The sequence below is a fragment of the Centroberyx gerrardi genome, chromosome 18 (genome assembly GCF_048128805.1).
Source record: "Centroberyx gerrardi isolate f3 chromosome 18, fCenGer3.hap1.cur.20231027, whole genome shotgun sequence".
NCBI lineage: Eukaryota > Metazoa > Chordata > Actinopteri > Beryciformes > Berycidae > Centroberyx > Centroberyx gerrardi.
This window is the reverse complement of record NC_136014.1, coordinates 12,696,868-12,724,865: the sequence shown is the minus strand read 5'-3', so window position 1 is coordinate 12,724,865 and position 27,998 is coordinate 12,696,868. Positions and strand designations below refer to the sequence as shown.

The following is a 27,998-nucleotide window of genomic DNA, read 5'->3' as shown; positions in this document are numbered from 1 at the left end:
ACAGCGAAGTGCAGAAAGTTGAGCACAAACAAACTACCGAGAAAATCTGAGTCAGGTAAAATATAATCCTTTCTTCAAACGACGCTTACCGCAGTAATGAAACTCTGGCCTTTCGCAGCTTCTAGCTGGCGAGTTAAGGGAAAATGAAAGACAATTAAATACTAAACAAAATTTTCACTTCAGCTCTGTAGAATAACATTTTAACATCGGTCATTTAAATTATGTTATATGAATAGTTCTGTCATAGATAGTAGAAGTCTGTTATCAATCTGACATTTGTCATATTAGTGGCCCATAATGACTTAACCCTGGATGTCACATATCACAAACTTACAGTCATGCGCACAACAATATGACCTAATTGTGAAGTGTTGATTAATGAATAAGGATCCAGGCGATCAGCTGTGCAGAACCACGCGCTGGGTGAGCAACTAATGAATGGGCCGCCATTGTTGAATACGTCATCCAGAGTTGAATACATCCACGTACACAACAGCATGAAATCTGCACTGGATCAGCCATCAGTCTACTTTCTTAGAGAGAAGAGTTGTAATCTGCCTGACCCCCAAAACATCAACCCTCCAATAACATACTGGCCCCTGATTTGGGATAGAAAACACCAAAGCTATCTATGAGTGCTGGGTCTCCCTTATTAGACATCTGTCATAGCCTACTGGTGGCTCAAAATGATTCAGCCTTCATATGAGGTTACAAACTTGCAGTTGGTCACGATCTCAGCCTTCAAAATGGTAGTAATGTAAATATTTAATGTGTTGGACTGGTATTTCTAGGTCAAAATCCCTTCGGACCAGGATAGAAATAATTGGTTTTAAAATATATGAGTTTGTAGTTATAAATTAGTTTTTTCAGTGGCCCAAAATAATTTAACCATACAATACTGTGATACTGCCATTGTATGAAAGCATTAAGCCACACGTTATAGTGAGAGGTTTACACTTGTTTACACTATTCTAAAATCACTTGGCCTTTCATGGCTTATAATAATTGTAATAATAAATCAGGCTTAATATCCCAAAGTCTCTTGATGTGCTGACTTTCTGTAATAAATATGCTATAATAATATTGCTGATACTGATTTGCTTCTGGACCTTAATAAAGGCTAGACCTACTGTATATTTCCTAGTTTTGCTAAGTTCTTCATCTGGCAACCCTAATAGGATAGTATCACAAATTCTGTTACTTAGGCTACAGTAGACAGGCCAAACAGATGTATATGACCTAGTACAGGATGTATATGATGTGTATATGTAGTATGTACAGTATATGTGTGGTATATGATGGTATGTAAAGCCCTTTGAGACTTGACTGATAAAGGGCTATATAAATAAACAAGACTAGACTAGACTGGTGAATTGTGTATATAGGGAAGTCATGAAAATGTGTGTGTATGTTGGCTCAAAACAATGTTTTTATTTTACTGCACGCAGATGGAGATGCAGCTTCCACCCCACGAGGGCGGTGAGCTGTCTGTGGTGGACATGCACACCGGCGGAGAGCCTTTGCGGATCATCCTCAGCGGATACCCGGAGGTCCGGGGCGACGGCGTGCTGTCCAAGCGCCGCTACGTCAGAGAGCACCTGGACCACCTGAGGCGGGTGCTGATGTTGGAGCCGCGCGGGCACTACGACATGTACGGAGCCCTGGTCGTCACCAGCGAGGAGCCCGAGGCCCACCTGGGGGTGCTCTTCATGCACAACGAGGGCTACAGCACCATGTGCGGACACGCTGTCATCGCCCTGGGCCGCTTCGCCGTGGACTACAAGCTCATCAAGGAGCCGCAGTCCCCCGAGACCCAAGTGAACATCCATTGTCCCTGCGGTCTGGTCAAGGCCTTTGTTGAGTATTCAGATGGTAAAACAGGAGGAGTAAGGTTTCACAGCGTGCCGGCGTTTGCATTTGCTACAGGTAGAGCGCTCAGTTTGAATTTCTCCCACTAGAAACATGAGACCACTTATTCACAACCACAAGAACCAATACATCAAGCACCAGTACATCATCTAGACCCTCATGCTCCTGTGTTACTAACAGCACTGCCAGGGTGTTGAGTTTATTCTGCAGGACTAACTCTGATCCTTGTCAGATGTGACGGTGACAGTGGAAGGCTTCGGTGACGTTGTGGTCGACATCAGCTACGGAGGAGCGTTCTACGCCTTCGTCAGCGCCCAGAGGTTTGGCCTTGATGTGACCAAGTCCAGGACCCGGGACCTGGTGGATGCAGCCACTGCAGTGACCGACGCCGTCAAATCTCAAGTGAGGGATTCCATGTTGTACAACTCGCAGCACAGGAGGAACGGAGAAAAAACAGTCTCAACAATATGGTGTCAGCCAAGTATCTTGATTTGCCGTTTGTTTTCTCATTCTTGATCCTTGTCTAGGTGAAGCTGCACCACCCAACCAGCGATGACCTGGCCTTCCTGTATGGCACCATCCTCACAGACGGCAAAGACGCTTACTCCTCTGATCCCACGGCCAACATGTGTGTGTTCGCAGAAGCTCAGGTACTTTACTATCTGCGGTCCTGAGTCGGTGCCAGCTAGTCACTTCATGCTTTGAAGAGGCTCATCTGGATTTACTCTAGAACAACAAAACCCTCTAATTTTCAGCCCCTTGTGATGGATAATGGAGGGGTTTTCCAGGTTTAGCCCACAGCGAAATGATCCGGGCCTGGTTTCCTTTAACAATGGTCGTCTTGTGCTTGAGGTTTTTTTGATATGGTGACTTCTTAGTCGTGGTTAACATGGCAGCATGTGTTCCTCAGAGCAGCAGTGACGAGAATGAAGATGTCAGCACTAGTCTGGACCAGTCTGAATATGCCAGTAAAGTGCTGAATGACCCCAAACCATGTCCATTCATTACTAACACCATAGAAAATAAACTTTTGGCCTAAACATATCAGAAAATGTCACATTGGAAAATTGTGCACTATGAAAGATGCCTTAATAAAACAACTGCATGAATCTGTGAATTTTGTTACCTAGTTTGTCGGGGTGTCAGATATAGAGAAAAATGTTAATAATGAAGCGGTTTAAATGATATCTTTGCAGGTGGACCGAAGCCCCACTGGTTCTGGTGTTACGGCCCGGGTGGCTCTTCAGTATCACAAAGGTCTCCTCCAGCTCAACCAGACCAGGACCTTTCAGAGCGGGGCTACTGGTTCCCAGTTCACAGGAAAAGCTGTTGAGGTAGCAGTTCACTCTTCTTTCAGGTCATCAGGGACACTGTCGCACATTAGATGTTTACTCAGAGAACTCAGAAAAGGTGAACGAAGTGAGACCAGGCAGTCAGACCACGTGTGCTGATAAGATGGTAGGAGTTGAAAGGCCTCGGGGGTTGAGAGTCACGGTCAGAGTGTGTCATTAACCAAAGGTCAGGAGCAGTTAGAGATAATCTCCATTATGTCATGGCTTGTTGAGAGTCAAAATACATGTCAAATGTGTGTTTGGTTTGGCTTAAGACACTTCTGTCAGTGTTAAAAATTCTGAACTCTGAGAATATCTGTATGGACTTGCCATATCAACTGGATTCACATTATATTAGTAACCAGAATGTGTCCTCATCCTCAACAACTCAGACATAAGCAGTGTTAAGCCTACAAATCAGCATCTAGATCTACTCACTAGTAGAGGAGGGCAAGTCGGTCTTATAGACTTTGTGTTCAAAAGACAGATGACTCTTTGTAATTCCCCATCTTGAGCCGTTTACCTTGTGTGCTTCTATAGAGCAACAGGTCTGAAACAGTGTGTCAGTAATGGTAAGTATCAGTGTTTTAGTGATGTTCATGTGCCTTGGGTAGTTTTTGGAATAAACCAAAACGTTCGCCCTAACTGTCTTATTGTAGTCTACTCCATGCTGTGATGAAACTTATGCTCACTGAGGAGCTTTCTTGTGTGTTTTCCTCTGTGCAGGAGACCCGGTGTGGAGACTTCAAGGCGGTGGTGGTGGAGGTTGCTGGCAGAGCTTTCTACACCGGCGTCTCACGCTTTGTGCAGGAGGCAGATGACAAGCTCACACACGGGTTTCTCCTGAAATGAGCCTGAATTACAGCCTGTGTTTCTCAACTTGGTTGTGAAATGTCAAAAATGTTTATGAACATAAGCGTTTACGTTTTTTTTTTAATCAAGAATAACAGTGTTAACTGACAATTTGGAGAGATTCATTTAAAGATGTATTCCACATTTCATTGATTCTTCCGGGGGTCGGCAGGTGATGTGCACAGTTCATCATTATACCTGCATCCATGTACTGGCAATAATCTGAACACACCAAACAGGTATAACCATCTTTTATCTTTTTTCAAAAGCCTACTATAATGCAGAAACAACATCTAACCTAATTAAAGGCGATGATAAAGCAAACCTAGGCTAACTAAAATATTCTGTTCATTGTATTATAACATATGACCTCAAATGATAATCCTAAATAAACTATGGACCAGTGTAGTAGAGTGTTTGTATGACATGTAAACAGTCAGCCAAATATTAGTTCAGATGTTGCAAATCACATCTTGCATATGGATTGGTCTACATGCAATCTTAATATAATTGCAAATGAACCTCTTTGTTTTCATTATGTTAAAGATGAGAGCTTTTAGAGGGAATTTAAAGAGCAGTTTGAGTATTGATACGTTACCAACTGCTGCACACTTGAGGATGTGTGCAGCACAGGTCTGAGTATCAACATTTCTTGTCCTACCTGATGGATCTTGTGTTTAACGGAAACGGGCCAACTCTGAAGAGAACTGTTGAAGAGCAGAGCACCTGTACAGCAGCAGCGTCACACTGGTAGACAAGGATCTTGTGCAATAGCAGGTATTGACCACTAGAAGGAGCTACGAGTCCGGTTGCCAACACAGGCTCCTTGAAGTTTGCAGGGTTTGACCTGGTTTGGTAAGGATGAGGTCAAAGAGTTTGGGAACACACACAGACCTTCAGGAGTCAATATAACACTTTGAAAACCAACTCAGTAACCCTTCAGTAAGTAAAGGCTCTAGATTAATTCATTCAACAGCTTCATGTTAAGATTATGCAGTTAAGAGGTCTATTAACTTACTAAACAAAAAAAAACCCAAACTTGTTTTCTCCCATTTATTAACCTCAGGTCATCATACAATGGAAGGCAATATTTAAATTATAAAAGTCCAATGGAAGCGTCTCACACTGGATGGATTTACACAGGGGGAAAATAAAATCATACTGTATGTTGTCCAGATCTGATGGTTTCTCCAACAATGAAAACATCAGATGTGGATCACAAAGGGTTTAAGATCTTTTTTTTTCTTTCTTTTTTTTTTTGGCAGTGTAAATCCAGCCAATATGCAGGTAACATATTTCAACTATCCAATAAAAACTTAAAAGGAGGGCACTCCCATCGAAGGGGAAGAGCAGGTGTATTGCATTGACTGGGTATGGTTTTAATGACATTTAGCATAGTAATTACGAATTTATGTGTGCATGTGTAACAAGCACGCAACCTTATATATAGATATAGGTAATCTATGACACGAGTGTCCACACTTGTTGAGAAATTGCAGATTAGGCCCAGGCCTCAAGAGTACCCACTCAACAATTAAAATCAACAGAGTTAAGGCCAGCTCTTAACAGGAAAAAAAAGTTCAAAAAAACATACAGTGATCAGATACATAAATGCTGCATGTCAATAATGCTGAATAGAAAAAAAAGGGCTCCTGCTGAGCGTCGTCACTTGCAATTAAAACCGCTTTTATCCAACAACAACAACGCCATCTCTCAGTCCTGGGATGGTTTTGATTGCAAGGGAACGACAGTGTCCAGGGGAACGTCGGATTCAGTCTTTCTCCAAAAATCACTGGGACAGTTCAGGGGTGTGAAAGCACCACCCGTCAATCTATCAAATCATTCCTTACAAAATGGCCCCTTGTTTTTTTTAAATGGAATCATCTTCCTGTTTGGATCGAACATCAAGCCCTGAAGAAGTCTTTTAGCTGCACGTCAGTCTGTGTGTGGATTCTGCCATACAAAAACAGCACAGAACGATTCCTATCAAACAACTGTGAGCATTTTTTTTTTTAGCTCTGGAGGAAAACTTTCTCCAGCACTCGCTCTACAAGGAAGAAGGGTGGGGCTCACCCAGCAGGAGCGACATCCTGCTCTTGCACCAGAATTTCAATTAAGCTTTTCATTCAGAGGCTCCGCTCTCCCATCTGGAATTATCTTATTTGGTCGTATCTAACAGCGTTTGGCTTCTGCTCCATTTAACATCAAAAAGTCAGAGGATGAAAGGTGTAAAGTATGTTTTCAGTGGTTCTGCAGGCCGTGGTTTACTGAAGCGGAGCCGGGTGGCGATGGAGGAGGGTGCTGTGGAATGTGTATGTCAGTCCGACCCAGAGGGAAAGGAGAAACTCTATTGATGTGATGAGTCTGAGCGGAGGAGGGGGGGGGGGGGCGAGCGCGGCTGAACTGAAGAAACGGGATAGCGAAGTCGAACCCCTCGCTTAGAAGTTGAGCTTTGTGACCGGTCGCTCCCTGCCTGAGTCCGTGGTCTGGTTGTTGATGCGCTTGCGGTTGCGTTTCATCTTGGACAGGTCCTTGTCGAAGACCTCGCCCGATCGCAGCGCTGACACCAGGTCGTCAAACTCGCCGCCGTCGTCCTCGCCGTTCGCCTTGGCTTTCCGTGCCTTTCGCTCTTTCTCCCTCTGTTCTTTCAGCTGCGTAACACAGTGAAGGAGGGAAAGAAACATCATTGTATTGCATTCAGATTATGCTCCATCAACTGAAATGAATTGAAGAGAGCTGGGATTGTATTTTAATTGACAGTGACCATTTTTGTTTCATGAGCCAAAAAAAAAAAAGCCCAAAGTTTATACCATCATCTGGAAACGGGGCTGGATCACATACCTGAGCTTCCATTCTGGCCCGGCGCTCCTCCTCCTCCTTGCGTTTCCGCATGTTCTCGTTCTCCTGCTGCGCCTCGCCAAACGACTGGAGGAACTGGTCAAAGATGCCGAAGAACTCATCTGGCTGCATCTTACTGGCATCCTCCCCGAAGTGCTTTACTGCCCTCAGGAACTGTGGGACCACAGAGGGGGGGCGAACGGGGAGGGCAGCGTGGAATTAGATTTACAACGGTACACAGTAGAGCCATGTTTTACTCAATCTTTGACTGTTTTACAGGAGACTCATTAGGTCTTAGCTCTTTGAAATCAGAGCAGGGTACCAGTGGTCAGGCTTTGAAGCCCGTGTTAACCTAGATTTGACCGGCTACTGATTACAGCTGAGGCCGGAGACTGGAGCCAGGGGCCCAAATTAAGGCAGCGTGTTTGTTGGTTATTTTGCACAGCAAGTTAAGAAGGAGAAGGGGCCAGATGTGAGATCATGCTGAGAACATATACCTTCAAAGATGTGTATGTTAACGGCAACTCTGTCCGTGACACGCAAACTTTAAGTTGAGCCAAAAAAAAGCATTTAAAAGTACACACCTAATCAATCACATTTAATGTGTTTCTGTCAGTGCATTCAAATGTTCCTTTGTATGTGATGATGGGGATTAGTGCCACTTAACACTGTAGGCTTGTGCTGCCTTTTATTACACACACACACACACACACACACACAAAAGATGCAAGGAGCTGTTCAGAGAGTCAGGAGGTTCTGCGGTTACCAATGATCACTGTAACATACACCAGCAAAAAAACAAAAAAAAACAACATGCTGCTATGAGAGGCTGCAAGCTTTCAGTTTACGTGTCTAGAAGTAACTGTATGCCATCCTGCCTGCTTGAATAGATACACACACTCTGGCAGAAACAAACCACACACACTCCACACCGCCATACTGGCTTACCAGTTCTTTGGCCTCGGTGAGAGAGTCCTCCACATCGGAGAAGCTGAAGCTGGCCACGGTGATGAACTGGCTCACCACCGACACAAACTTGTCACCCACCTCCTGCGGCCGCTTCTTCTGGTATTCCAGCTCCTGAGAGGGAGAAGGGAATCAGAGGAGAGGGGAAATTGAAGGAGATGTGAAAGGAGAGCTGAGTCGCCGCAGACCAAGAATAAACATTGTACAAATGAATGATTAATACATGAGATTTATCAATTAATTGTAATGTAACATTAAGCGCCGGCCTCCTTGTGACTCACACTCTCGACGCTTTTCAAGCCGCTGCGCAGGTTATTGATGTCCTTTTCCATCTCAGTCATGCTGCAGTGAAAGGAAATAATGGTTGAAAGGGATAATGGTTGAATTGTTGAATACAGGATGGAAAGGATGTTTCTTTTTACTGTTTTAATTTTATTTTTTCTAATTATTTTATTGTAAAGCACCTTGTAACCTTGTTAAGAAAGGTGCTATATAAATAAAGTTTATTATTATTATTATTTTTAGGGCAAAAAAAGAGCAGTAATCCAAAGACAGGCAGCAGGATCTCCACCGCTCCACCTACTTGACTTTGGCTGCCTCTGAAACATTTTGCAGGTCCTCCTGGAACATCAGGACTTTGGGGTACTTCTTCTCCAGGATGGTGATCAGGTAGTGAAGGAGAGTGATGTTTCTGCAAATAACAGCAGCAAGTCACGAATGGATGACAATATGGAGTTTTATCAACACCAAATTCCCAATTCCAGATGTGATTTTGATGTCCGATGTCATTTTTTGGGTGTTACTGCCTGCAAAGTTGCAATTTGACGATTAAAAGTGTTCTTACTTGTCGATACTGGATTTGGTATCAGCGATCTTGTTGAGTGAAGACACCTTGAAGCCGTACGCGTTGCCCCTCTGACCCTTGTTCATGTAGTTTCCGAAGGCCAGCACCACCTCCAACAGCTGCTTCAGGTTTTTACTGTGTAAAATCTCCTTAGAAGCCCTGGTCAGAGCTGAGAGAGGAAGGAGGCAAACAAAAGGGAAATTAACGTTTCCAGTGGAATCATAGTACCTGACTCTATTTTTAGAGTTGCAACTAATCGGTCTTTAGGAAGGAATTGGCAAACCATTTCCATATCAAATTCAAAATGGTGAAAACACAAAATATAGCAAAACTTTTGAGGCCATCAGGAATGGCTGTAGAGATTCCTTGACAGAGAATACTTAACTTACTGAAAATAAATGGCTTTCTATGTTAGATATAATAAAATGTGGTCTATATTAAGAGAAGCCTATAGAAGAAGACATAAATCATCTCCAAAATCACAACATTACGGTGCATGTGGGACTAATTTAATTTATTCAATACTTCTCTCACCTTCAACTTTGGGTTTGATTTCAGCTATCCTCTCTGCAAACTTCTTTTTGAAGTACAAAGACTGTAGCCTCTGCTGGTAGTGGTTTATTCTGCAGGGGGAATGGAAAAGGCATGTTCGAGAACAGAAATAGAAAAATATTAAATTATAAACAGGCAAATCCACAAAGTGAATCGCCTACTAACATGGCACATATAAAATTACAGCTGTGGTGATGACATGTTTATTTTTGGCAGGGTTTTGTTGTACTGTGATGTTTTCAGTCTATGAGCCATTGACTCTGTAGCTGATGAAAACCATGATGACATTTTCCCTCCAATGTAATTCTGTCCTAAAGTAAAGTGACTAAACATGAGCAAACTAACTTCTTTAAGACAAAACTGCTGTCACTATGCTGTAGTAATGTTGTTTTATTTGTTGGGAGTCAAATATTACACAAACACAGTTATTACCTTACTAACAATCTTTATTCAGCAATTGCATTTAGAAACAATGGTGATTTGCAAAAACATCCATTGTTCCTTGTTAAGTAGAAACCCACATGTCATCTGATTTATCTGCTATGAGGGAAAGGAAACAGTGGCTATTGTTTCACAGCAGAGCCGATCGTCACTGTGCTGCACTGACCTGAAGCTGTCATGCATGAGTGTACTACCTGTTTAGTACTGAATAAATAGGGTCACACTCGACAGAAATACATTCGCTGTGTGAGCACAGTACCTGCTCATCTCATAGAGGAAGCGGTCAGGTTTTGCCATGCGGTCCAGCTCATGTTTGTGCTCCTCCAGGAGATCCACATCGCTCTTCTCTGGGACAAACTTCAGCATCTGAAGGACGGGGAAAGACTCATTACTTTAAACAATCCACAGTCATTCAGCTGTACTTGTCACCGTTAAAAACAGCACAAGGGTTTATCATGCTGGCTCAGTCTGCTAATGCACTCTTTCATATACTTGTGGCTGAATAGGTCTGAATCTCTGCTAATGTGCCCGTTGCATTTCACTGGCTGTCTCTTCACTGTTATTACAGAAAAAAGCAATAAAAGCAATGAGTGGACAGCCAACTCTCCTTAACATTTACAAAATAGGCAATATATTGTTATGAGAGTTACAGCACATAGGGATGTACAGTACCTAGCATAAACGTTTTGCAGTGGCTATGAAAACTAAGTGCTGAAGGTAAGGCTGTTATGCGTCAATTTGGTCTACAGTATTTTTTAGTGGATGGTGGCATAATCTTCATAGCTCCATCCCAATCACTAAAATGAAAGCACGTTTGATTCTCCAGGATCTATTCATGCGTCCACAGGGGGGAATACAGGAGGGATTATCTCTTGCAGGAGACCGGATGCCGTACCTGCTCCAGCATATCTTTGGGTAAGTCCTCCTGTTCGTCCATGGTTAGGATGGCTCTCTTCATCTCCTCATTGGAGAGCTTCAGCCTGCAATACACATCATATGAGATGGGAAATCCAGACAAATACCATCATTACCATCATCTGTGCTATATCAGTAATGCATGGTAAGTCCATGAACTTTTGGTCATCAAAACGTGTAGCATCTGAACTAAAAACATCACAAAAATTTGACACAATGTTGCTCTGGTGAGGATGACTTTAATCTCCCTTTTTTCAGGGAAGAGACTAAGTAAGCACTGGGCAATTTTAAGTATCTTGGCAACCAACAACTCAGCAACTCTTCAACATTAAAGAAAAACAAGATAGTAAGCGCACACTGTAATGTAAGACCAACTTACGTAAAATGGCTTTGTAACCGTAAAGTAATGTCATTCTGTTTTTTACAAGGGTTATGATGCAGTACACTTACCGTGACAACAGGATGTTGCAGTTTTGAGCTCGACGACCATCAATGACAGAGAGCTCCTTGACTTTTTTGGAGCTCAGCGAGTCGTCCTCTGCCTCTTTCTGTGAGCAGAGTCATACATAGGAGGGTTAGAGTGCAATGGGTTGTTTTCACCTGTACCACTTTGTTTTGGATACACACACCCACACATGCACACACACCTACAGACACACACGCAGAACCAAGGACCAACAACACTGCAGATGGACCGACACACGCACCAACATCCCAAACATGAATTGAAGACACAACACAAAGGCTCAGACCACAGTCACACAGGAAAGGTCATCACATTCATAAGTACAAGCAAACATGACATGTGGGAAAGCTAACATGAAAGGCCAGTGACTCTGAACAAACGTCTCAAAGGTTGTGTATTCTGTCAGAAACTAGTTAATGTATAGTTTTAAAACAGAGCAGAGACGATTCTTCAGAGTCAAGGCAACCTAGTCACTTTCTGAAAGGAAACATACAGCTAAAATTGTAGTATAGGACTTGTCTACCAGAGTAAAACCAATTGTAAAGTCTAATCGAACCCATGAAGAGTGACTGTGACAAGGTTGTATACTGTAAGTGCACTCACCTGTTTGCTGTTATTGACCATAAAGAAGTCCTAAAATGCAGGCAAGAAGCAAGGAAGATGTAAGCACTCATTAGAATTAAGTAAAGCAGTTACGTGATTGCAGCCAATAAAAACAAATGGCAAAAAAAAAACAAGCTCATTCAGCAATTTGGTGACGGTGGAACAGTAAGTGATGAAGTGAGGAGTGGTGAGACGTGAGCAGTCATCTGGTGGGCACTGCCATCTGCCGTGCTTGTTGATCAGTAAGTGTTTATGGTTCACATGCTGTGCATACGAGAACGCAGCCTGTCAAGTGTATCTAGTTTCAGTTTGTCATCTCTCTATATACTTTAAGTGTCAAAATCATCAGGCCAACACTGAGGATCTAATTTAGTACAAGGCATTATTGAATTACATTTCAGATCTTATCAATGGTCTTGAATGTGCTTAAGATTGTGTTTGAGTACTGATAATATTTTTCTTTAAACAAATTGGAGCTGTAACAAAGACACTGCTCTTACAAAGCTGGATCAGATTGAAAATCTTTAGTAGATCCTGCATTGGCCTGATGACATTATGTACTTTTTTGCATCTTCAGTGTGAGAAGCCAGGCTCATTCTCTTCTGTTCAACTGTGTTTTAGCATTACTTAATGATTGTGAATTTTCAGTGACTGAATTAATTGCAAATTGAAGCCACTAGCAATAAATATCTCATTCCGGCTCACTCATGCATTTTCTATATCATATATAGTAGAATCATCCAAACTACAACAAAGAGCACAACTGCAGAAATGGCATTCCATTCAAATGTGAGATGGCATTAAAGATGGTAGAAGCATGAATTTTTTACATCTAACATAAATCAGCATACAAATCCATCTACTGGCTATTTCTTCCTACCACTTAACTGAAATGTATCATTCATCATTATTTATTCATTGATAAGCTGGTGAGCTGAAAAAGGATTTCAGGACCAAAAAGAGTGATCAAAAGTTACAAAAGAGGAGATTTTGCAGACAATTTGTACACAACCCAAGTCTATATCAGACACTGAAAGCCAGTTGATGCCCCCACCCTAACCACCCCCACCCCCACCCCCACCCCAGCCCTCTCTGCCTCTAGAGGGCGACAGCAGGTGAGATGGAGAGATGAACAGCTGCTCGGCCCAGTACCTGCTGTCTTTGGTAGGCTGAGAAGGTCTTCTCAATGTCCTCCAGATCCAGGACTTTGAAAACCTTGCCATCGTCCACCTCCGTCCAAACAGTTCCCTCCAGTTTATTCTGAGTAGGAGAGAATACATTTTACACAATATATTTTAACATGCTGCATCAGAACATCACAATTCAGCATCCCGTCTCATGTTTCTGCATATTCTTGTGTACCGACTGCTCTCACCTCAGCTAATTTGGCCCAGTTGAAGGACTTGAGCGGATTGGATGGCTGGGGAATGTTCTTCTTCTTCAGGGACGGTCCCAGGGGTGCCCCTGGCGGTGGAGGGATCCCTCCGATGGGCGGGCGCCCGGGAGGAGGTGGGGGGCCACCCGGAGGTGGGGGCGGCGGCGGTGGAGGAGGCATCATGCCCCCGGGAGGTGGCGGAGGAGGAGGGGGCATGCCTGCAAAGGATGGTGGAGGGGGAGGAGGGAGAGGGCCACCGGGGGGGCCGGGGGCAAAGGGGGGACCACCGGGAACAACCGCAATCTGTCTCTGGAGAGACACAAAACAACATGAAGGAGCTTTTAAATGGAGTTATGTTCAGGTACAAATCAATTTCGTACCTATTTTTAAACAGCATTTCCGTAAAACAACCTTTTTATTTGAGGGGTTTGTGTCCCTCCTAATATTTATGTCTTTGTAGTAAACTCAGTTATTGCTCTGGATCACCACTACTGATTAATGTCTTGATTCTCCTACAGTTTCAAATCGAATTTTATTTTATATTATGAAGCGAAGTAGTGACTGTAAAGGCCAACGTACGGTGCTGAGTTCGTGCAGTCGAACGGTGAGTTCGGCCACTTGCTGTTTGACATTCTTGTGCTCGCTGCTCTCCTTCTCCAGCTTCTCTTTCATCTTGTTGAGCGTCTGCATCATGTCCTCCTTCTCCTGGGTCTTGGCGTCACACTCGCGTTCCTTCTTGTCAAACCTCTGCTGCAGCTCATGGTGCTCTGTGATGGGGACAAGTGGAAGTCGGTCAGTGAACTATATTCATCACACTGGATAGTGTACAGGAAAACATGATTTTGACTGGTTACCACCTTTAAAAGACTTTTATTCTGATATATGTAACGTCACAATTTATAGTCATACACACCTTTTCTCATTTTCTCTGCCTGCTCTTTCCATTGTTTGACCTCGTTTTCATTGACCAGCCTGGAGAGAGGATGACACACACATAATTAACTACAGTTTCTACATCAACAGTGCCAGACCAAAAAGCACAGATTGTTTCCTGGTGTAATTTGTTGTTTACGACTGATGGTTTCACTTGTAACTCTGGAGGAATTGACAGATGTTGACTATTGTCTTTTAATCATTAAAAGTATGTGACTTCTAAGCTCAAATTGGAGAAGGCAGAAAGCTAATTCTTCAGAAATAGGACGCAGGATATTTTGAAGCTGGCACTGTCGAACATACGGCTTTCAACTTCTTATTAAACTGGACGACACTGTTCTACATTTTTCAGTCTGGCAGGCAAGAAGCTGCAAGCAATCTGTTCCGTTTACTCATTTATCTCCCACTCTGTTCAAGGGAAGTTAGAGGACTCACATCCGAACCACGTTCTTCACGTTAAAATTCTCCAGTGGCGTGACGTCGGGGTCGTGACCTTTGTCGTTCTGCAACACCATCTGCTGGACGATTCGGTCCAGCAGCAGCCAGTACTGCACCGTGTTGCCGCTTCTCTTGTCTGAAGAGAGAAACACAGAGGCAGGGGGTGAGTGGGGGGGGTCTGAATGTCTCCCATTAGCTCGCTGGTCTGAAGTGGTTTGTGTTTCCCACATTGGGGTTGACTAGGGATCGGCCTCCCTCCCTCCCTCCTTGTTTTTTAGCTTGCTGCTAAAAACATGCACACATACACGTTATGGCAGCATCTCGACATTATCATGTACCAGGATATCTGAAAATGTTCAAGACATCATATATTTAGTATTGTGATATAATTTACATTCCCCCTTATATCAATATACCACATTATGCTTGCAATTTATTGACTCTTGTGTATAACAGTGCCACTAGTAGTTGTGGCTGAAGCGCTAATCGCACTCTTAATCCCTCAGGAAACCAACTGTGGGGGGTCACATTAAACAAGAAGGAAATTAAAAACATGGCAAGTGCCAAACAGAAACATTACTGCAGCTGTTTGGTGGTTTTTCAGCTTTAAGTCGGATGATGTGGGAACTCAAGCTGATTTGGACCAGGTTGTATGCAAGCTTTGCATAAAAAAGAATGCTTTAGCAAAGGATGGAAATACAACGATCAAATGCAAAGCGCTTGCCACTGATGTTCAGAGAAAAAACTCAGCAACAGGTCCGCCTCTGAGTAAGTATTCAGTACGGCAGGGAATGTACTTATCTAATTCCCACACAACTTAATCTGGACAAAGTCAACATGCTTATCTTTTTGGTATAGTAGCCTATAATATTAGACTGTTTTTGTTTGTTTTTTGTTGGAGACAAACTACTTGACAGACTACTTGGCCGTATATTTGGGTATGTTTATATTTGCCCAAATTGCCCAGACTACTTCCAATTCTGCAAATTCTGCAAACTTTATTTCTGTGTGATGTCGGCAATATTGTTTTATTAGTTTGTCGTCCAATAATAAAGACTTACGTGGCATGAGGAGACAGTGATGCAGGACAGACATAAAGTGCGGGTAAGCATCAGTGTGGTTCATCTTCTTGCGGATCAGATCAAAAACTTGGGTGGCACTTTTGGTGTCTATATGCACCTGGAACAGAATGAGTGAAACAACAGTCCTGTCAGTCACCGGGGCAAAATATTAAATAGTAACTAATAAATACAAGAGTATGGTCAGGAAATTATTTCTCTTTCCTTACCGACTCGAAACGTCTCGACAAAGCCAGCTCATCCTCATTCCGCAGCATTTCAAAGTAGTCTAAATGCCTGAGCGCCAGAGGGAAACGTTAAAAGAAGAGGATTAGAGATGGTACCTGCATATGTGATGCGCTTATCAATCATACCAGCAGATGGGACAACTGATAATCCAGTTCACATCATTTCACCTCTCTCTCCTCAAAAACAGGGCTGTAAATCTCAATGTCAGGAGTGAAACGCGTCCCTCAGGTAAGCAGGATGTGTTAAAAACTGAGCTCATCAAACAAACACCAGCTGGTACACGTCCCACTCCAGTCATGTAAAATTAGATGATGTTTTCTCACTAAATCCTCACATAATGGACCACATTCATTATTTAACTGACAGGAAAGGTCTTTAGGGGAGATACTGATGAATGTACACAGTCAAATATGTTCTCTCTATGTCCTAGGACAGTTTGGTCTGTGTTAGTGAACATCTTGTGGATCTTGTGTGTGTCCCACTGGAAAGAGGAATGTGTCTTTCCCCCTAATAATGTCATTCAAATTAAATTGAAAAGGTGGAAAGACTGGCTGTAGGACCTGAGATGATGATCCAAGAGTAAGGGTGTATTTTCTGGTTAAGAATCAACTGTGTCTCTATGCATAACATAAAGCATGTATGGATGTAAAAGTTCAGACAACAGAGATAACATGTACAGGGGTCCAACTCACCTGTCTAACGTGGAGTTCTCATGAGAGCGTAGCTTATCGATCACAGGCTGAATCCCCAGCATCAGAAACTCATATCGCAGATGGATGCGGAATTCCAAACTGGCCTAAAAAAACCAAAGAGGACAGCAAGCGATGACTTTGAGAGCGTTTTCGCTGAGTGTCTGAAAAGGGGCCAAACTGACAAGATGACCTTCTGGTGTGCAAGGAAGCATAAAGTCTAATGTGTGCAGTTCACCTCTCCAGCGCCTTGACTCAGCACAGCGTTAATAAAGGACATGATGGCCGTCTTTAGGTTGACCTCGTCTCTGTATCGCCCCGTACTCCGGTCCAGGTCGTTTAGAAGTGTCTGAGGGGAGACAAGTCATTAGAGGTGTTAAATATCTTCAGGACAATGTTGTTATCAAATGGTTTTCTCTATCTGTAAGAATGTAAAAAACCTCTTCCATTCTCTGTCCCCACCTGGAAGCGAGTCCTTTCGCAGGCGAAGCGCTGGTAGTGCAGCATGGCCTCTAGAATCTTTTTGTGCCCGCCGGGAACCAGGCACACGGCGCCCATGATCTCCAGCACCGCCACCTTGGTCTTGATGTTCTCCGTGGCCAGGCTCTGGGCGATGATGTTGATGCTCTCGGAGTGAGAGAGCACGTGGGCGCGGCCCTGCGAGTTGTTCATCAGGGCCTTGATGCAGCCGATCAGAGACGTGTGGATCTGAGACTCGGTGGTCTCGTAGTCCATGCTCTTCAGGAAGTTCAGGATGCACGTCAGGCCGTCCAGGTCGATGAAGCGCGTCACGAACCTGACACAAGGGGAGGCACAGGGAAGTCATCTTCATTTAGTCGCAACTTAATCTTAGTCCTAGCAAGAATGCTTCATGTATTGTATTCTTAACAGATTACACAATAATTCTACTGCAGGACATTTGCTTTGAAATGTAGTGAAAAGTTTAGGTTCCCTATGAAATGTTTTTCTACTCTCCACCCTGAGTTTAGTTTAATGTACATTCACATCACATCAATGGAAAGTCTATTCTGGGTTTTAAACATTTTCAAGAACACATTTACATATTAGAGTGAGGAGGGAAAGAGGTAAAAGGAGATTAAATAAAAGGAGATGTGATGAGAGATGACATTAGATGAAATAAGTCATGAGAAGAGAAAAGGACAAGGAGGAATGAAAGGAAAGGAGAGAGGAAGAGAAAGGAAGATAGACAAGAGTTGAGCTGAGGATCGTTCTGAATGTGCTCACCTCATCGGTTGTGTCCGCAGAGCAGTTTTCAAACTCTCTATGGTTTTGTTCCTCTCCTCCTCATCTTCCTTCTCCAGAGCGAGGAGCGTCTTTCTCTGTTCAACAAAAGATAAAACATAATAAAGATCCAAATCTGTATTTGGTCTGCCTGGCTTCTCATTTACAGTTCCATGGAGATCAAAAGAGTGAGAAGTGAGTAGACGACCTTGGTACGTCTCACTGTATTCTTCTGAGATGTTGTTTTGAATGACTGCGTTGTAACCTGAACCTATCTATCAACTAAAAGCTGTTCTGTTTATGGTTTTACTTACAGCTGCCATTGAATTGAGTTGATCAATGTAGTACTCTGGCCAACTGGTTGCACTTTTGTTTTCCTCCTGTTCCTGGAAAAAATAGAAAATGACTCAATTAAAAGAAATCACAGATCATGTTACCACAGTCATTGAAAAAGTTGTGAAAGTGATGGAGAACATTATAAAGAACATAATTTCATCAAAGAGCATTTGTTTAAAAAATGAGAAGGGTAGAAATAACATATTGGAGTAAGAGAATTAGAAAGAAAATTGCTTGAGTGTGACTGGTTTATGAATAAAAACATCATAGTGACCTGATTGGAATTCGAAAATGTTGCACAAGAACCGGGCTGCAAACATGTTAGAAAGCCACATTAGGGGACAATTTGTCATATATTGCTGCATGTCACATGTTACAATACTTCAATTGTGTAACTACAAAGCAGCTGGTGGGCTTCATCTCATTAACTCGAGTGTATCATTTTTCGGATCATTAGCCTTGACAGACCTGAAAGCGTACAAACACAAACAAACACACGGGGAACAGGAGGTCCAGGACATAAATAGCCAAAAGCCAAAAAATGGAGCAAGAACTCAAAGTAGGGCGGCACAGATAGGCAGCCTATTTTATCTTCCAGCACTTCACTGAACTCAGGAGTTTCAGGAGGCGATGAGAAGTGGGTATCCCACGGTCGAAAAGTCTGTACAGCGCAGCAGCTTGAGAAAATCTTGAGAGATTAGCAAATGAATGTTAAAACTGTGGATTAAGGGCATGGCTTGACTTATGCTGAGATAAATCCACTGAGGCACATTTTTATTACAAGTAAAAAAACAAAACACTGCAGGACATTTTTTTATTCGATTTCATTTTCTAACTGTAGGAGAGTTCAGAGAAGAGAAAATGAATTGACCCTGAACTTGGCTTGTACATAAAGGCCCCCGGCTTTCATTTAAACTCTTGCTCCATTAAGCCCAAGCGAGCTGTGACCATCAAAAACTAATTGGGCGGCGGTTAATAAAGCAGCCTGCAGAGAGTTGGCCGGTCTGACAGAAACTGCGGGTCTTGGCTGGTCTGCGGGGATCTTGCAGTGACAGGAAGGGCCGATCCTGCTGTTCGGCACACAGCCGGTGCCAACTTGACCGGGCGGTGACTGGAACGAGTTCAGTCCATTAGTGGGACAGACGCAAAGATGGGACCGCTTCCTTTTGCATTTTAAGGAGCTCATCATTCAGCCGGGATGTCAGCGCACTTCAAACACTGTAATTTCTACAGATTATTTAGGATCACGATGAGACGAAACTGGGGGAGTGGACTTGGGGAATTTATTTTTTCCACATCTGAAGAAGTTTAGATCAAAGTGGTGAGACACAGGAGGATCAAAGGACACAGGGGTGCAGGATTCAACCCCCAGTTATTTAGGGGTAATGGGAAAATGTGTTTGAATGGGAAGCAAAGTTACAGGTTGGTTACGTTAGAGGAAATAGTGAAATATAGAATGATAAATTATTATTTTTTCTATGATGATATCTGAAATTTAACAGCAAAATCTCTGCTAACAGCCCAATCAGTAAATCTGCTGTTTGGCAGATAAGCGTAGACTAGGAGACAAGCAGACAAGAAACAGGAAGACTGATTCCCTCCAGCATGATTTCATCGGCTCAGGTGGCCGGCCAAAGCAAACAGCTCAGCTTTGCAACAACTTATCTCCTCCCTGCCCAGCCCGACTCCTGCGGGAGATGTTTGCCAAAAAAACTACTGGCAAAAAGCAGCACCTTCATCACTCGCAGCCTCGGGCGCCCTGATAATGACCCCGCCTTCCCCCTTATCATCCCTCCGCCTCACACACAAAAGCTGCACCTGTGGAAGAGAAGCTTTCCTGTTTGCTTTGGACAACTGGGCACTTCCCCTGCCTCCCCTCCCCTCCGCACACACACACACACACACACCCTTCCTCTCCGAGCTCAGATGGTGAGCTTGAGAAACCCTGTGGGAACCGCGCCAACGCGCCTCTGTAGCCGGCTGGGCCGGGGCCAGAGCCTGCTGCCGAGTCAGCGTTATTGATGCCCTCTCTCTCGGCTCCCTCCCCCTGCAGGTTGATGCTGCACATGAAGCTCTGTTTGAACTGATCCTCCTCCGACTCTGCACCAACAGCATTTATACGACTGAAACAACCCTACAGCATCTCTTGCTGCATCCTGGTGGAAAAAAACAAACCTCTAAGCTGAACAGAGGCATGGCAACATTTCAGGGTTTATTTTCAATACGCCTTGTGAGGATAGTTTGGGCCCCAAGACTATTCCTAATTAGGCCACTAATTGGGACACAGTAAAAACAGGAGCATAAGCTGTGCTGTTTGCATTTCTTTCCAACAACCTTCCCTCTATCTTCTCTTCATCACTCGCCTTCTTGCTGGCTAGTGCAAACTGTTTTCAGCCAAAGTAACCCACCAGAGCAAAAAAATCTCAGAGTAAGTGTGTTGTTACAGCCTAAAAGAAAACTTTTAGAAGAATATCATGCTTGGCCACTTAATTTACCCATCTAACTTGGATGGTTATAACTTGAATAAATTCCCTAGAAGTACCAGATTCGATCTCATTATTTTTACTTTCAACCTAAAACTGGCTGAGCTGTGGGTGAAAATACAGGTTTTGGGCTGGCACACAAATCGTTAATGATTCCTCATTCAGTTCAGTAGTGTAGTCAAGGGTATATGCAAAGACGTAGACTCATCTCTTTCTCTGTGCTTAGTGTACTAATCTCTTGTTCAAGTTACCACTGGCAGGCATTTCTTAAAACTACAACTCAAATTCTGCTTGTTTAGACTCATCTGTTTCCAAACAACAGAGGGAAGTACCACCTTTCACAATACAGTAGTTTCTATTAACCATGAACGGGCCAAATCAAATGCTAATCTAATCTTCAACCAAGCCTCCTACACCCACCAAACCAGCAGATTGTTCCATAAAATTCCACAAATTACAGGGGATTTCTTATACAGGCGGACCATTGTTGAATTTCTTTGAAAAGGCATCAAACGTCATGGCAACAAGTCGATCACAACATACAGTAGAGGGCTGTAAGGAGTAGAGAGGCTATACGACCAGAGGAGGATGAGGTCACCAGTTAAGAGACGATGTGAAATTTTGCATGCATTTTTCAACTCCCGGGGCTCGGTCTGAGAACACTGACACTATTTTCACTTCACTTGTTCAATTTAGCTCATCTGGGCACTCATCAGATCATTTTAAGTGCTAGATAGGGGCTATATGAGATTCATCAAATTGTGGAACCATTTAGTGCTGGCATTGGTCCAAGTGTTTAAAAAAGGAGCACAGCATATCACATTTGCAAAGAATTTTAACTTACTTATAACAAGATGAAGAAATCCCCTCCTCATAATTGATTATCATACTTGCAACGCTTGCAATACTGTGTATGTACTCTGACTTTCTGCAGTCCTGCGTTGGCTTTATTAACTAGCAAAATGCCTTCCTGCAGCTGTGTTTTCTGAGGACTTCTATGTTGAAATAATAACTCACTTCTGGACCATCAAATCCCAGTACTCCTCACCTTCAGTTTATGACCGGACGAAGGAAGAGATTTATGAAATCTGCAATGCCCGTCTGCATATTACTCAAGGCAGGATATCCTACACACTCATACCTATGGCCTTGGGAAACACTGCTCTAAAAATGCGAGGGCACAGTCAATGGTGGCTGGGCAGCTAAATCCAAGCTGAACCAGAACAGACGTAGATGTTTTCCTGATGCAGAGGATGAATTAATATAGAGCGAAAGGAGGAAGGAACTACCTACTTTCTACCTTTTTATCATGCAGAAAAGATGTAATGAAATATGACATGGTAACAGAGAGGTACATTATCACTACAATAAGTGCTTTGATGGGACAGGTGTACTATCCAAAGGGAGAAACCACATGATAGAAAAAAAAATCCCCCTTAAGGAGCTTCTCATAAAGTCTTTGCTGAAATGTGCCAAGCTTGTCTGTTTTTTAATCTAATGAAGACAATGATGCATGGAGACAACAACATTATGGTTGCAGTACACTCTTGGTAGTTCCTGGGGATTTCTTTATACTGTTGAATTCTGTGGGCAGCATTATTTGCAATTTTTGTTTTTTTTACTTATTAGTACTTTTATGAATTATAACTGCTGCCACTGCTTTCCCTGTGAGTCAATCATCTAATGGAGCACAGTGGATTTAGACTCTTTATACTCCACTATCTGCAGCACACGTTACAAACACAAAGGATGCTGAGGGTTTGTAGCAAAATCAATGTAAACACTACTAAGTGAATTAGGCGTGGGCGTCTTAGTTTGTTTAATATGTTACTGATGTTTGTTGGTTCCTGAACTGCTGAGCGGGCCGTTTCAAGCCAGAAAGGAAAGCTGTTCCATTATCCGCTTGTTGTTGCGACCAGTAGCGAGTTTAGAAATAATTGGGTAAAGTTGTGAACTAGGTATGAGTCTACACGTCAGTACAGGGAAGTGGAGGTGACTACAGTTTTGTTTTTAATGTTGAGAGTGAGTGCTGTTGAGCCTTCTGGAGATGTCGTCAGCCAAATTCATCAAAACATCTGTGATGGGAGGTGACCGCTTGACAACTCCAGTGACATAACTGAACTTACTCATCATTTAGACATTTAGATTAGGTGGCTGGTGAATGGTGCTGCCTGTCTGATGGTCCTGTAGATTTAGGGCAGCAGAGCCTGATGTTCTCTATTAGTCACCATTTGTAGTGCGTCATTCTTTTAACACCTGAATTGGGCTTCTGTACGGATGCTCATCCTGGATTATGGAATAAGGGATTGCTACATCACATCCTGTGTGTTGGTAAATGATTCATTCTTCTTAAAACATCAGTGACCTAACCTTTAAGGGAAAAACATTTACTTCAGTTCCAGTGAAGTGGGTGTAAAATATTATGTCCTATAAATTGCATTGGTCTTTGCTCATCTCACAAGCTGCATTCTGCATTTCATAGCTGAGCAGACAACACACACCTGCAGGCACGAGTAGAAGGACAGACTGACACCACAATCTAGAGGCCTCCCTCTGTTTTAGAAAACACACAGCTTAGGGTATCAACAGATCAATGAGGGAAGAGATTACACAAACTTGGCAGCTAGGGTATTTGGCAATAATATTCAGCAAAGGCAGCCAGTCAGTAGCAAGCTTGTGGAGAAGCCGATTTGGGATTTGATATTATGTACTGTGTAGCTGACAGATAGGGCGATCTTTTACCTTCTTTTTGCTGCAGTAGATCTGCCATTTCTTCTCTGCAGGTAGGGCAAACATGGCTTCCCTGTGCTTCTCTGTGAGGTCGAGCTCATCCTGCATAGTGGGGAAAAAGTACAGAAATGGTTGAGGAAGGGGCAGGGTGAGGGAAGAAGAAAAACTCAAAATATGACTGCTTCACAATCCTGTATTGATGCCTGGATGGACAAGATAGCATTTATTGCCCAAATATTGAGCAAAATCGAACTCATTCTCGAAACAGAAACCATAACATGCAGAATACGGACAAGCTGCGCACAATATCAAAACATTATGCTGCATATTTATAAATATCTCGGTAAATCAATTTTGTTTTTCCCAAAACAAAAAAAAAAAAAATGTTCCAAGAGTGCTTTGCGGCAGCGCCCCCTCGCTCTGTTTTCACTTATAGATAGGTTTGTGCTAGACCTCCTCACGATCGGTGGGATATCACTGGGTGCTCTCGTCATAAATTATCAGATGTCTGCCAGGCTTCAGACATGTGAGTAATGGGGGAAAGACAAGGCGTGGTCTCTCGACCCGACATGTGGTAACAAACATCTGGAAACAACATGCGTCACAATCTATAACAGATATTTCACAGAGGCACACTAAGGGTGCTGTTGGGAACCACTTGACTGAATACCAGAGAGCGTTTGGACATTTTCAGAAGATGCATACAGCACTGAAATTGAATGAATTTTAAAGGGTTAAAATACCTGCACTTCAACACACTTATGTGACCAGACTGCTGAAACAGATACGTCAAACGATACTCTGACCGTCACAGCATTTAATTCACCGTCAAGGATATTTTCCAACAGGAGACGTGACGCATACGTTATAGAATTTGAGGAATTAGCCAACAGCTAATAAATTAAAATTAGCTTCATAATGAAGGCTTAGCTGAGAGTTTTCTAGAGACCAGGGATTGTGCTGTGACACATTTATGTTTTAGTCCTCATGGGTCCAATCTGAAGGGATGTCAGCCTAAATGAGCTTCATGTGAAATAGATGGGGAAAGCCATGAGGAGGCTTTTATTCAGCTGAATTCAATTTTCAATCAATTTGATCAAATCAATTTTTTTTCTTCACCATTCAAGTTATAACAAGGAAATAAATAGATTTGGTTTTTTGATCAAAAGCTTTATGACAACTTGTCATTATGGGACATTTTCTTTTGCGACTTGCTTTTCTAATGCCATCAAGTCCTGTGAATCAATATGTGCACTGATCAAATGTCCTAAAAGGTTTGTGTGTCTGATTGATTGTAGCTTCCGCATTAGCTCCCCAAAGAGCAAGCACTGAATAGGCAACTGATTCAATTGGATGTTTTGCTGTTTTTCTTTCACTGGTCATGAAGATCTTAAAAGAGCAGCAAAGTCATTCGGTTACTGTCCATTACTGTCAAACAATAACAGTAACTGTATCTCCCTGCACGAGTCAGCGAGGGGTGAAAAGAATCATCACATTTACTTGTACGGGTTTTTGGAAAACCAACCCCGGTTCAAAGTGAATCTCAATCTCAAAGGTCGGGTTTAATTGATCGTAAAAGAACAGATGGCTGCAACTTATTCCACCAACGTGAGTCTTTTTGAAGCAAACCCGTTCCGATTATGCACGTACATGGGGCTTTTATTGAGTGAAAGGGAAAGCACGTGGCTGTTTTCTTTTTGTAAATAGAGCAACTGAAAGCCTCCTTGTCGTCACACTCAACGGACTCAATTATGTCTTGATAAAGGGTGCTGGACAAAAACAAGCAATTAGCAGATCGAGGAGGCCAAGACACAGGGCGTCTGAATGAGGTCTATTGATGTGCAAAAAATGTCATGCTTAGATTACTGTGGCAACCATGGGAGAGGAAAACAGGGCCGGAGAGAGACAAGAGAGCAGGACAAATTAAAAGTGACAATAAGACAGAAAGAGAGCAGCCTGGCCCCATTACCCCCGAACAGCGAAAATCGAGCTGAAGTGAAGGTATTTCTGTAAATGCTTTAAAATTCAGCAGCCATGGTCAACAGTGTGATAATATGATTTAAAGGTGGCTTGTGAGTTTAATAAAATGTAATAAAGCTCAGCAGAACTCAAAATTGAGACCATTATGCCTGATGTTCACAAACATACACATTTTTTATGCTCCCTTGTACACTCAGAAAAAAGGGTGGAGTTGTACAACCTTTTGTTCTGACAGTGAATCCAGCTCTAGCTCTCAGTTTTAATATTTTTCTCTGCCTCACTCCTTCAGTTATATGGCAGGTTTCTGTTTAGATTTGTTAACACTTCAAATTGCCCTAGGATCAAATCAATTTTAATATGTGCACTCGAAGAACAGTTGTCTTTTCACACTGTGTTTTATGTCTGCAGTTGCTTAAGACCCCTTCATTCTGAATTCAACTTGGTCAACTGCGGGATGCTAATCAATTGATCACCAATTGTGATCTAGAAAATTAAATTACCTTTCATATCATTACTTTTAAATTATTATAGAATTATTATGATTGGTTACCAACTAGTACTTTAAATGAATGACATTTTAAACAATTATTTGCTATATAATTTTGCTTTTGAACAGTCATCATTTCCATCTGATCTGCCTCACTCTTGGCAGGCTGGTGAGTGAGAAAAGCAGAAAACAGATACAGTCATGAAGATGATGTCATACAGCGAGGGTTTCCTCAAATCAGAATTAGAAAATCTAACTCTGCATCATGAATTGAGCAGCTGATTAGTTGTATTGGAGGTTTATAATTACTCCAGCCTTGATTTGCTCAACAAAACAACCACAGTAACGTCTTACCACCAGCTCGGAGAACATGCCGTCCAGCTCGTCGTATCCTGGCATGGGCAGTGCCGGTTCCATGACATGCAGGGCAAAGTCCTCCCGGAGCCTGTAGGTGATCTCCGGGTGATCGTTGCCGTGGAAACAGCAGAAGATGAAAGAGAGGCCGCCACGGCCGCCGGCGCGCTTCCGAGGTGCCATGGCTGTCCGATACGTCCGGCTGGTCGGGGCAGGGAGGGTGGGAGGCTCCTCCTGGGCCTCGTTACTGCCTCCTCCACCTCAGAGTTCGGCCTCCGTCAGAGAGAACTGCGGACACAGCAAAGGGACATGAGACATGAGTCTTCAAATCGCTCACACACAAGGGGAATGTACCAGGAGTCTTTACCCTAAATAGACTATTAAACAACAGTTTCATAGCTTGAAAATTAAAATGTATTTAATATGGGAGATATTAAGGTCAACAAAGGTTAAGATATGCCTATTTGAATGTTATTGAATGCAAACCTAATAAATACTTTTTGTTCTCTTAACTGAAACCAAACGCCACATTGTGGTATTCTGGAGGGCAAAATGGCTCAACCATTCAATCCTAAATGGAACTGTAACTTATTAATAGGCAGGCAAAACAAAATCTATCTGGGCTATGAGCTTTCCACACTTATAATTAAACCCTCTGCCCTTGGTAATGGTTAATGATGCAGAGTCATAATGGTTGAATGGAGAATACAATGCACTATTTCTGCGAGGGCAAGCACAGAAAGATTTAATTATATATTTGACACAATATGACCCAGAGAGAGGATGGCGTGTGAAATGGAGACCACAATTTGCCTGGATTAGTGTATTCAGACCTTTTCACTCTCCCTTCCTTCCCACTCGGTATCGGCTTTCCTAATGAGCAATGATTAGAGGGGCGTGTTTACAATGGTAGTGGTGAGGGGTGTGTGAGGGTTTTTGGAGTCTGGCTTGGACACCATGAGGTTCAAAAACAGGCCCGCCTTCAAACCCAGCCTGTAAGCCCGGCCTGCATGGTATTCAAATGATAACTGAGATTTACGATATTTAAACAGATTAGCAGAGCCCATGCAAGATTCAAACACACACTCTGCCTCAAACATCCTGATCATCACCACGACTACAAGACTTTCCCTTCGACTGATCAAGTGTTCAGTGTCTCTGTGTCCTTTACCTCAGTTTTACACAACCAGACTGCAAGACTTTGCTCACTGGCTTGGTGGACAAGATCGTATGCTTGGCTCAATACTGTCTCGCAACTGCTTTTTTGCCAGTTGTCACAGGGGAAATGTGTGCAATCCAAGTGTTGTTCTCTTGGACTATTGCCCCAACTGCCCTGCCTCTCCATCGCAGATAACCTTAACCATACATAGATCTCAGCTGTCATAAATGTACAGCATTACTGGAGTGGGTTGAGCACATTACAGAAGGTTGTCCTGCCAACTAACAATCCAAATCAGCTCAATAGCATCAACAGGTTGAGTCCCCAATCCTTAAGTGAAGATTCCGTTTGTTTTTATTTTTAATGTAGATATTTGTTATCTATTTTCATGTATTCAGAGGGTATTTTGACCTGACAGCAGACAAAACTGTACAGGGAGTGTTTGGTTCGCTGGTTACAGCTATTCAAATATTAACAATGTGACAGTTTGTTTTGCTTGTAAAGTTGAAATCCAATGTCACACACAGCATGGGTTAAAAAAGCAGATGCAAACGGCCTATGGAGAGTTTGAGACAAGACAGATCTCCAATCTGATTATTTAAAATAAAAAATCTGCCAGTTTTGATGAGTGGTCAACCATTAATTCATGCAAGTATACACGTACACACACACACACACTGCAAGAGGTGAGTGAGCCGCAGTGTGGGATCTCAGACCTGCTGGCTAGACTCCAACAAGGATGAATGGAAAAAAGTGCAGAATATCTCTGCCATCTGCTATGGTGGAGGTAAATAAAGACATAGTGTCC

The 27,998-nt window shown here is 42.8% G+C and overlaps 2 protein-coding genes across 4 annotated transcripts in view; one reads left to right on the top strand and one right to left on the bottom strand.

The window, feature by feature from the left end:
• Positions 1-10: 10 nt before the first annotated feature.
• On the top strand, positions 11-4,447 carry l3hypdh (trans-L-3-hydroxyproline dehydratase). Its single transcript, XM_071916098.2, has 6 exons — positions 11-55; positions 1,449-1,926; positions 2,102-2,271; positions 2,397-2,519; positions 3,066-3,203; positions 3,927-4,447. Exons 2-6 carry the CDS (start codon positions 1,449-1,451, stop codon positions 4,050-4,052), a joined length of 1,035 nt encoding a protein of 344 aa, XP_071772199.1. The 5' UTR covers positions 11-55; the 3' UTR covers positions 4,053-4,447.
• Positions 4,448-5,097: 650 nt separating this feature from the next.
• Positions 5,098-27,998, bottom strand: part of LOC139924882 (disheveled-associated activator of morphogenesis 1-like) — a 46,321-nt gene continuing 23,420 nt past the window's right edge. For 2 of the 3 annotated variants that reach the window (XM_071916093.2, XM_071916094.2), the window contains exons 2-26: positions 26,032-26,319; positions 23,223-23,312; positions 17,976-18,047; positions 17,665-17,759; positions 16,882-17,215; positions 16,658-16,768; positions 16,423-16,526; positions 15,712-15,778; positions 15,485-15,602; positions 14,421-14,559; positions 13,966-14,024; positions 13,632-13,819; positions 13,053-13,361; positions 12,830-12,937; positions 11,678-11,707; positions 11,059-11,156; positions 10,589-10,673; positions 9,953-10,059; positions 9,235-9,323; positions 8,701-8,869; positions 8,440-8,547; positions 8,138-8,198; positions 7,839-7,970; positions 6,894-7,064; positions 5,098-6,703 (exon numbers count right to left, since the gene is read on the bottom strand). In XM_071916093.2, the coding sequence (XP_071772194.1) occupies positions 6,491-6,703; positions 6,894-7,064; positions 7,839-7,970; positions 8,138-8,198; positions 8,440-8,547; positions 8,701-8,869; positions 9,235-9,323; positions 9,953-10,059; positions 10,589-10,673; positions 11,059-11,156; positions 11,678-11,707; positions 12,830-12,937; positions 13,053-13,361; positions 13,632-13,819; positions 13,966-14,024; positions 14,421-14,559; positions 15,485-15,602; positions 15,712-15,778; positions 16,423-16,526; positions 16,658-16,768; positions 16,882-17,215; positions 17,665-17,759; positions 17,976-18,047; positions 23,223-23,312; positions 26,032-26,214 (3,240 nt within the window). In that variant the 5' untranslated portion in view covers positions 26,215-26,319 and the 3' untranslated portion in view covers positions 5,098-6,490. The remainder of the gene's footprint in view (positions 6,704-6,893; positions 7,065-7,838; positions 7,971-8,137; positions 8,199-8,439; positions 8,548-8,700; positions 8,870-9,234; positions 9,324-9,952; positions 10,060-10,588; positions 10,674-11,058; positions 11,157-11,677; positions 11,708-12,829; positions 12,938-13,052; positions 13,362-13,631; positions 13,820-13,965; positions 14,025-14,420; positions 14,560-15,484; positions 15,603-15,711; positions 15,779-16,422; positions 16,527-16,657; positions 16,769-16,881; positions 17,216-17,664; positions 17,760-17,975; positions 18,048-23,222; positions 23,313-26,031; positions 26,320-27,998) is intronic. The other variant, XM_071916095.2, reaches the window with a different exon arrangement.